The sequence below is a fragment of the Salvelinus sp. IW2-2015 genome, linkage group LG16 (genome assembly GCF_002910315.2).
Source record: "Salvelinus sp. IW2-2015 linkage group LG16, ASM291031v2, whole genome shotgun sequence".
Lineage (NCBI taxonomy): Eukaryota > Metazoa > Chordata > Actinopteri > Salmoniformes > Salmonidae > Salvelinus > Salvelinus sp. IW2-2015.
The window spans coordinates 32,829,805-32,840,695 of NC_036856.1; the positions used below are offsets into that span (position 1 = coordinate 32,829,805).

Below are 10,891 nucleotides of genomic sequence, written 5' to 3' on the forward strand. Positions count from 1 at the left end.
GAAGAGAAAAGAGAGAGAGAGAGGAGCGAGGAGAGAGAGCAGACGAGAGGAGAGAGAGAGAGAGAGCGAGAGGAGGGAGAGAGAGAAGAGAGGAGAGAGAGAGAGGAGAGAGAGAGAGAGAGAGGAGAGAGAGAGAGAGAGAGAGAGAGAGAGAGAGAGAGAGAGAGAGAGGAGAGAGATGGAGGAGGAGGAGAGGAGAGAGAGAGGAGACTGAGGGAGGAAGAGCAGGGTCAGGAGAGAGGAGGAGTAAAACTCTAAACTTGACTTATCTTTTCTTCTCCTGAATCACCTTCCTTTGTCTCCTGTGGCTCAGCTGGTCTTGTCCATGTGGAGCTGAAGACTGTCTGCCTCCCTCCCGGCACAAATGAGAGACTCTTTTAAATGAGAGAACTGTCTTTTCTCTCCCCACACTCTCTCACTCTCTCACTGCCCCTTTCTCCCCTCTTACTCTCTCTCTCCTCCCTCTTTCTCTCCTCTCTCTGTCTAGGTGCTCTATAAGTAAGGCAGCAGTGTGAGCTCTGTTTAAACTCCTGTGGTCGGCAGCAGGCTGAATGAAGTCATTTCGGATCTGGAACAGAATACAACAGAGACTAACCATGTTCCATTCCTCCACTCCCCGTTGGAAAATAGTTCCCTGTTAGCTACAGACTTGTTGTGACACTGCTTGAGTCCGAATTCTCTAGGAGGGAGCGAGGGAGGGAGGGAGGGAGGGAGGAGAGGGATAGGCCCCCTCCCCTTCTCTCTCTTCCCCTTCTTCTCTCTCACTGACCACTTTGCATTGTCTCCTACAATCTGTTTCCTCCAATCAAAAGGCTTTCCTGAAGGTCAGGGGTCGCTCGAGTCCTTTTAAGGCGGTGGAGGGGGTTGAACTCAGGGTTCTATAGCCTCTCTGTCAGGGCATGTGTCACTACTCCCACCATCTGCTCTCTCTGCTGCTGCCCAAACACACATACACACGCACACACGTGTGCACGCACAAGCATACACACAAACAGGCATGGAGACATACTGACCGTGTTTCCTGCTATGTCTGACCTCAACACATCAGAAATAACATCAGAAAACGTTAAATCTGATTGTGTTAGAGCTGATCTCTTTTTTACTACTAACATATGGTACTCGACTTGTCCTATTTTACTTGTCCTATTCTATCATCACAAGCTCTGCTTGCTGCTCGTCAGTCAGGAGTTACAGTTATGAGGAATGTGTATCTAACATCATGATCCCTGCTAGTACAGCATGTATCATTTATCGTATTACAGTACTTCTCATGAGTTAGGCTCTCCTTTCCCATGTCATTCTACAGCAGCACTACTCTACAGCTGTACTGTTAGCCAGCCTGCCAGCTTAGTAGAGTCTGACACTGGCACAGTCAGTGTAGTCAGCTCAGCTTTCCCCATTGTGACCGTGTTCCCATTGTGACCGTGTTCCCATTGTGACCGTGTCTCCCATTGTGACCGTGTCTCCCATTGTGACCGTGTCTCCCATTGTGACCGTGTCTCCCATTGTGACCGTGTCTCCCANTCCCATTGTGACCGTGTCTCCCATTGTGACCGTGTCTCCCATTGTGACCGTGTCTCCCATTGTGACCGTGTCTCCCATTGTGACCGTGTCTCCCATTGTGACCGTGTCTGTGCCTCGATTTAGGTCGGCCAAAACTATAAATGGCGGTGTTCGTCTTAGCAATCTCATTGGAATAAAGACCTCTTCCATTCCTGTCATTATTGAAAGAGATTGCGATAATATCTCACATCTCAAAATAGGGCTACTTAATGTTAGATCCCTCACTTCCAAGGCAGTCATAGTCAATGACCATAACCTTAATGTGATTGGCCTGACTGAAACATGGCTCAAGCCTAATGAATTTACTGTGTTAAATGAGGCCTCCCTTCCTTATTACACTAGTGTCCCGCAAAGGTGCAGATGTTACTAACATTTACGACATCAAAAAAAAGACAGCGTTTTTGTCTTTTGAGCTTCTAGTCATGAAATCTATGCAGTGTCATGACGTTGCCCTCTTTGGGTGCAGCAAGCCCCATCCCCCTCTCCCTGCCTCCTACAACTAGGCTGCTGTGGTCAGAGAGGTCGTAAATTCCGGGAGGAGATGATCTCCTCATGGCCACAGTATAGAGACAGAGTAAAGTTTCATAGAGAACAAAGGAATTTCTTACATCTCACAGAACTTGAGGTCCGAACAACATTTATGTTCTGGAGAAGGTATAAAAGATCGGTGAAGAATCCAGCTACGAACTGGTCCGTTTGGTACAAGTTTGTAAAACTCATGGGAGATGGTGCTGCCACAGTACCATAACGCTGTTTATATAATAGCCTCAGATATGAGGTTTACATCTAATTGTTGTATAAGATGAATGAGTGAGGATGATACTGTTTGTAAAATTGTGTAATGTGATTTTGGACTGTTTAATGAAGGAAACTCCAATTCCCTTTTGAGTTTAACTAAATCAGAGGACCCGCCCATGAGCCCAGTCAGGGTCGGGCATCCTGGGACAGGCCCTTTCTGCAACTCCCGAATAAAACCCCCACCTTGAGAATTTCTCAACAGACCATGTTTTCTCTCAATCACGAGAGGGCAAAGGTTGCAGACCAGCTTACCTCGATAACGAGAGGGCCAAGGTTTGAGACGATTGCTGAATCTTTTAACCATCCCACGTGGTTTTTTAACTTTGATATCTATAGCGCAGAATAAGAACATCTGTGATATTATTTACTAGTCTGCAGTAGGAATTCGATATCATTGAAGCAAAGACACACGCGACACATTTCATAACGCATGAAGAATGTCCACTGATTATCATTCTAACCACGACTGAGAAAAGAGAGAGAGAGAGAGAGAGAGAGAAAACTCTCCAACAGAACAAATTTTCAACAGAGACCCGAGACACAATGAGCGCGTAAATTATATATTGATTACAATTGTTCCGTATGAGTGAGGTTATGTTGGCAAGGATTAGCATTTCAATTGTTCTAATTATCACTGTGTGTTTTGTCTTATCTAGTCGACCGCAATTCACTTTGTACCCAGCCGCGATGCCGTGTTTATCACTAGGGAAACTCCGTTATATTTTCCTTGTAACTATCTATGTTTGTTTTGCATTTCTGTGAATTCTTAGTTGTCAATAAATGATTTAACTTCTCTAGGGTAGGGGCAGTTCGGAATTTTGGATGAAATGCATTGCAATTAAACGGCTGTTTTTTCTTGGGCCAGAAGATATGATATGCATACAATGTAGATTTGGATAGAAAACATCGAAGTTCAAAAAACTGTTTAAATAGTGTCTGTGAGTTAACAGCTATTGGCAGGCGAAACTGAGAAAAAGCTCGTTTTTTTGGTTGTAGTTTTTCTATTTAATGCATTACGTTATCCCTTGACTTAGGATCTAACTTGCAGTTTCTTACGTTCCATAGATGTGAACAGTCATTTAGAATGTGTTTTCAGTCTTGTATTGAAAATGAGGAGTAGAGCAGTCCTGAATGAGTGGACCCTAAGTTTCGCGGAGCTTTTTCCTGCGCAAGACGCGAGAGAGTGCGTTTCTTGTTTAATTTTTATTGAGACGTTTTGTCCGGTGAAATAGTATCTCGATTTATTTAGGCTAAAACATAACAACTGAGGTTTGAATATAACATCGTTTGACTGTTTCTATGAATTGATACATTTTGTTTTTTTGTCTTCCTGTTTTGACTGCGTTTCAGCCTGTGGATTACTGAAGAAAACGCGCGAACAAAACTGAGGTTTTTGGGTATAAAGAGACTTTATCGAACAAGAGGAACATTTATTGAGTAAATTAATGTCTGCTGAGTGCAACCATATGAATATCATCAAAGGTAAGGGATTAATTTTATCTCTATTTCTAAATTGTGTAACTGTTCTATCTGGCTGGCTACTGTTTGTAATGATTTGTCTTGTGGGCTATGTTCTCATAATCGTAATGTATGCTTTCGCCGTAAAGCATTTTTTAAATCTGACACTGTGGTTGGATTCACAAGAAGTTAATCTTTAAACCTATGTAAAATATGTTTTGTCCACTTACCCAAGGACATCGGAGTACAAAAATCAGTTAACCACCTAACCGAGGATCTAAATTTAACCTTGCTTAATACCCTAGAGGCGGTCGCACCTCTAAAAACTAAAATCACTTGTCACAAGAAATTAGCTCCCTGGTATACAGAAAATACATGAGCACTGATGCAAGCTTGGAAAGACAGTATGGTGCAATATCGAGGAGCCCTCACTGCTGCTTGATCAGCCTACTTTTCCAAACTAAGAATAAAAACAATCCAACATTTATTTTTGATACTGTTGCAAAACTAACTAAAAAGCACAATTTCCCAAAAGAGGATGGCCTTGACTTCAGCAGTGATGAATTCATGAACTTCTTTGATGAAAAGATCACAATCATTAGGAAGCATATTACAGACTCCTCTTTCAATCTGCGTATTTCTCCAAAACTCACTTGTCCTGAGTCTGCACAGACCTGCCTGGACCTGGGATCAATAGAGACTATCAAGTTTTTTTATCTCTCGACACATTCACGAAAATAGTAATGTCCTCTAAACCTTCCTACTGGCCCCTATTCCAACTAAACTACTGAAAGAGCTACTTCCTGTGCTTGGCCCTCCTATGTTGAACAAAATAAACGGCTCCCTWTGTCACGCCCTGACCATAGTTTGCTTTGTATGTTTTAMGTTTTGMTTGGTCAGGGTGTGAACTGACTGCGCATTCTATGTTGTATGTCTGGTTTGTCTATTTCTATGTGTTTGGCCTGATATGGTTCTCAATCAGAGACAAGTGTTTTGCGTTGTCTCTGATTGGGAACCATATTTAGGTAGCCTGTTTTGTATTGTGGGTTGTGGGTTATTGTCTATGTTATGTTGAATGTTTGCACAGTGTTTATATAGCGGTCACGTTCGTCTTATTCGTTTTGTTGTTTTTGTTTAAGTGTTCTTCATTAAACTTAGAAGAATGTATTCAAACCACGCCGTGCTTTGGTCCGCTTCTTACGACGATCGTGACACCCTATCTTCCGGATGTGTACCAAACTCACTAAAAGTGGCAGTAACAAAGTCTCTCCTGAAAAAGCCAAACCTTGACCCAGAAAATTAAAAAAAAAAAATAATATCAGCCTATATCAAATCTCTCATTCCTCTCAAAAAAAATTGAAATAGCTGTTGCTCAGCAATTCACTGCCTTTTTGAAGACAAATAATGTACACAAAACGCTCCAGTCTGGTTTAAGACCCCATCATAGTCCTGAGACTGCACTCGTGAAGGTGGTAAATTACCTTTTAATGGCGTAAGACCAAGGCTCTGCATCTGTACTCGGGCTCATAGACCTTAGGGCCGCTTTTGACAGCTTCGATCACCACATTCTTTTCGAGAGATTGGAAACCCTAATTGGTCTACATGGACAAGTTCTTGCCTGGTTTAGATCTTATCTGTCGGAAAGATATCAGTTCATCTCRGTGGGMGGTTTGTCCTGACAAATCATTTGTAAGTTTCAGTGTTCGTCAAGTTTCCGTTAGACTCTTGACTAGAACCAAAAAATGTGATCATATTATTCAAGTGCTAGCCTCTGGCTTCCTGTTAAGGCTAGGGCTGTTTTCAAGGTTTTACTGCTAACCTACACATCATTACATGGACTTGCTCCTACCTACATATCTCTCCGATTTTGTCCTTCCATACATACAGTACCTACACGTACGCTACGGTCACAAGATGCAGGCCTCCTTATTGTCCCTAAAACTTCTAAGCAAACAGCAGGAGGCAGGGATTTCTCCTATAGAGATCAATTTTTATGGAATGGTCTGCCTATCTATATGAGAGACGCAGACTCGGTTTCGACCTTTAAGTCTTTACTGAAGATTCATCTCTTCAGTAGGTCCAATGATTGAGTGTAGTCTGACCCAGGGGTGCGAAGGTGAAGAGCGAGGAACTGGAGTGACAAACCGCCCGGCACTGCCTGGCCATCCCTAGGAGGGGTGCGTCATGTCTAGCCAGGCTTTTTTCGCTATACTCGACTTGAGTTGGTTGATTCACTGACGTCATCTTCCTGCCCGGTTTTGCACACCCTTGAGCTCGTGTGGTGGAGGAGATCTTCGTAGGCTATACTCAGCCTTGTCTCAGGGTAGTAAGTTGGTGGTCTGTTGATATCCCTCTAGGGGTGTGGGGGCTGTGCTTTGGCAAAGTGGGTGGGGTTATATCCTGCCTGGTTGGTCCTGTCGGATAGGGCCACAGTGTCCCCCGACTCCCACTGTCTCAGCCTCCAGTATCTATACTGCAATAGTCTATGTGCTGGGTGGCTAGGATCAGTCTGTCCTATCTGGTGAAATTCTCCTGTCTTATCTGGTGTCCTGTGTGAKCTTAAGTATGCTCCCTCTAATTCTCCCATCTCTCTCTCTCTCGCTTCCCTCCCATCCTTTCCAGGAAGACCTGAGCCCTAAGACCATGCCTCAGGACTACCTGGCCTCTACACCAGTACTCTACACCAGTACTCTACACCAGTACTCTACACCAGTACTCTCCACCAGCACTCTACACCAGTACTCTACACCAGTACTCTACACCAGTACTCTACACCAGTACTCTACACAGCACCTACTCAGCCTCTACCCAGGACTCTACACAGTAATCTACACATACTCTACCCCAGTCTCCTACACAGATCTCTACACAGCGATCTACATAGTTTCCTACACCAGTACTCTACACCAGTACTCTCCACCATACTCCACACAGTACTCTATCCCCAGCACTCTTCCACCAGTACTCTTGTACACGTCAATATGCACACAGAGTACTCCACACAGTACCTCTACTGACCTAATCTCTTACCACCAATACTCCACAGTACTATGCTGGTACCAATATCTGCTAATATTGTCCTGCAGATTCAATTGATGGCAAGGATATGCATCGGATAAACTCCAACCATGAAAACTAATGTCTCGAAATTACGTAATACGGTTTCACAGTACTCTGCCACAGTCAAAGCACGCTTATGGCACACACACGCGCCCTCCCTCACTTTCCCGAATCCATACTAAATTGCTTGGTGTGTGTGTGTGTGTGTGAGTGAGTGGTGAGTGAGTGGTGAGTGAGTGGAGTGAGTGAGTGAAGTGAGTCGAGTGAGTGAGTGAAGTGCGTGAGTGAGTGAGTGAGTGAGTGAGTGAGTGCGAAGAAGAGAGAGAGAGAGAGAGAGAGAAGAGAGAGAGAGAGCAGAGCGAGCAGAGGAGGAGGAGGGAGAGTGTTGAGTGTAGTGAGCGTGAGTGAGTGAGTGGTGAGTGCAGGTTGCAGTGAGCTTTCGTTATTGGCGTCCGGTGATTGCTTGTAGCTTGGTGAGTGAGTGAGATTCGGAGTGACGTGAGTGAGTCCGTTTTAAAGTACGAGTGAGGTATGAGTCGTGGGAGTTAGGAGTGTGTTAGGTAATGGTCTAGGCTTGAGTTGAGTCGGATGAGAGAGGATGATTAAGTTAGAGAGACGCAGACTTGAGACCGATCCGGTTTATTGATCCGTCAGAGAGAGATCCAGGTAGGGACAAATTGTATCGAAAGACGCTATTACTAGAGTATGAGTGCACTATTTAGAGAGGAGTGATGTCGTGAGCAGTTTGTCCAGATAATAGCTTGAGGAGAGAGAGAGGATCGTTGGTGGAGAGTCATCAGAGAGTACGAGAGAGAGGCGAGAGAGTGCCTGCTCAGGGAACTCACTTGAGTTTTGTATGATTTCTGGTAGAGGCATGGGCTGGGCGGCAGCAGGATCAAGGTTAGGTACTATGTTCTCTCTCAGTAGTACTGTATGTGTTCTTGGTCGTCTTTCGCTTCTAGTTGGATTGTGTTTTGACTCAGCTTTTACCTATTTCCCCATATACAGCAGGTGGCTCCACGGGTAAAATGTTGATTATGATAATAGAGTGACACAAATAGCTATAGGAAACAGAGTCTTAAGTGTAACGAGGAATGTGACAGCAAGAGGTGGTGTCCGCTTTTCGCCATGTTGCGTCGTCCTTCTTTCGCTCGTTTCCTTCTATCGGATGTCAATATCGGTCGTGTTCCCAGGAACCTGTCTCTGAATATTGGCTGCTGAGTGTTCGCCCAGAGCTACCATGTTGATGGAGTTTAACGTGCGGGTAGAGAGCTTGTGTCTGCTAGAGAAACTGCAGGGAAAAATCCTTTGTTCACTACTTTGTGTCTATTACCGTGTAGTCCACAAGACTACTCAAGATTTTCTATGGCAAGTCCCAAATAGCACCTATTACCTATATAGTGCACTACTTATGACATGGACCTAGGGCTCTGGTCATAAGCAGTGCCACTATAAAGGGTATAGGGTGCATTTTGGATTGTGGAGGTAAAGAGGACCTCACACAATCCTCTCTCAACGCACTCCACTTTTTTGTCTGGTAAATATATTGACACTAAAACAGGCTGTTTTGCCCTTTAAAGGTTGTGTTCTGCTGTTTTGTTTGTGTTTGATACAAGCAGAGCGGGAACAGTCTAAATATCAGTCAGGAGGTTTGACATTCATTCTCCTTCTCAGTGAATGGGTTCCAGGGCTGCTGCCTTGCCTTGTGAAGGTCACTGTTAGTCTGTATTAGACAGGGTCATGACTGATGTAGCCTAATTCAGGACTAACTGAAAGGTAAAAGGATGAAAGGTGAATGCTACTCTCGCACGCCGCACAGCACCTGCACCTACCACGCACACACACACCAAGCTTGAGTCTATTGAGTAAAATGTGGTGGATATAAACGGCAGTATGAAGTCGACTGTTTACTTTGACCAAATTCCTTTTCAAAACAATGATAAAATCTCACGTCACACACACACACACCACACAACACACACACACACACACACACACACACACACACACACACACACACACACACACACCACACACACACACACAAGATTTTACTGCAGGATGTGTACCCTAGTGGTCTCTACAGGAAGTCAAACCAGCTACACCAACGATTATATATTATTTTGACAAGATAGTTCAGTGAACAACAGGCACAGCTCCGATATAAAGTRGTTTTTTTTCTCCAAAGTTGCCAAAATCCCAAGTGCGTACACTTATATCAGTYCATTCGTAACAACCTAACCATTAGGAAYCTTCTACTCAATGAAATAAGCCTCACATAGCAAACTAGAAATTTAATTTTTGTTGACCAAATTAGACACTCTCTCAATTCCGTGGTCTTATTTTCGTTGACAGATTTTGGGCGGAGTAAACCCTCTCGCTTCGCCTCTTCCTCTCTGGCTACACTCASCCCATCTCCCAGCAGGACAGGAAGTGAGTGTACATCCTGCCAACAGAGGTCACTTCCTCTCTTTACAGTGAGCTAATTATAGCCTAATTTAAAGTATCAGCTGGACTGGCTTCTCTCAAAGGGATAGAATGAGAATAATCYTTCTATTTTCCCCTGTTACCCTGTTGTCACAGACCATAATATCCTAAACAGGACAATGAACACACAATGAATCTTACCAAACTCCTATCTTCTCCATATTAAGTTGCCTATTCTTCTATAGTCTATATGGTTCCTGCACCTAGCCAAATCCCCCCCATGCCCTATCTTTCAGTATTACATAATGCAACCATGTGCGCATCATCAACGGAGAGGCCAGGTGCAGAGGGTATACTGGGGGTATAACAGTGAGGATATAATTAAGCAATAAGGCTCGAGGGGGTGTGGTATATGGCAAATATACCCCGGCTAAGGGCTGTTCTTATGCACGACGCAATGCAGAGTGCCTGGATACCCCCTAGGTGACTTATTGCTATTATAAACTGGTTACCAACGTTATTAGAGCAGTAAAAATACATGTTTTGACATACTCATGGTATATCTGATATACAACGTCTGTCAGCCAATCAGCATCCAGGAGCCAAACTACCTGGTTTATAATAGGTTATGCATGCCAGTTTAGGATTCCACCCTGCCTCTGAACCCTGTCCAGCAGCAATCACAGCTCTAGTTTTTGGGTTAACACTGGGTCTTCATTCCAACCAAGCAGAAACATCTCTCTCTCTCTCTCTGCCTCTATCTCTCTCTCTCTCTTTCTCCCACTCACACACACACACACACACACAGACACGCACGCATGCATGCACACACACACCCACACACACACCCATACCCACACCCACACCCACACCCACACAGTAACAGTGTAAATGTACCTTGTGATATTCCGCTCTTCTCCCAATGTCCTTCTCCTGGCCTCAGGTAAGAGAACACTGGGTAACTTTTCACTGAGGAAGAGTGAAGATGTCTGTTCAGATATAATAACGCACACACATCTTTTAATAAAAAAATGCACTCTCTCTTACCATAGGGCGTTGGAGGAGAGATAGGAAATGCTGGTGTGGACGGGACTATGTCACAGCTGTCCGTTACTGGAGTCGGTCCTTCATAGTCCACACTGTCCATCCTGGAGAGACACTGTAACACAGACACACCAGACAGACAGATAGACACACCAGACAGACAGATAGACACACCAGACAGACAGATAGACACACCAGACAGACAGATAGACACACCAGACGGACAGAGAAGGCAGACAGACAGGCGGACAGAGAGGCAGACAGAGAGGCAGACAGAGAGGCAGACAGAGAGGCAGACAGAGAGGCAGACAGAGAGCAGACAGAGAGGCAGACAGACAGACAGGCAGACAGACTGACATCAGTCTTGTGATCAGTGTGTGTGGCTACTCTCTGTGTTGTAATGTAAACAGTCAGGCCATTCATGCTGCGTGCCATGAGAATGGGTGTGAGAGCAGGCCTATGGCCCAAATGGCACCTCTATTCTCTATATAGTGCACTACTTTACCAGAGCCTGCTTAGCGCTCTGGCCCAAATAGTGCAT

At 44.5% G+C, this 10,891-nt stretch overlaps 1 protein-coding gene across 1 annotated transcript in view; it reads right to left on the reverse strand.

The window, feature by feature from the left end:
- Window positions 1-1,386: 1,386 nt before the first annotated feature.
- Window positions 1,387-10,891, reverse strand: part of LOC111975470 (tensin-3) — an 86,558-nt gene continuing 77,053 nt past the window's right edge. Inside the window, exons 13-15 of the mRNA XM_024147555.2 lie at window positions 10,354-10,455; window positions 10,204-10,275; window positions 1,387-1,658 (exon numbers count right to left, since the gene is read on the reverse strand). Coding sequence (XP_024003323.2) covers window positions 1,387-1,658; window positions 10,204-10,275; window positions 10,354-10,455 — 446 coding nt within the window. The remainder of the gene's footprint in view (window positions 1,659-10,203; window positions 10,276-10,353; window positions 10,456-10,891) is intronic.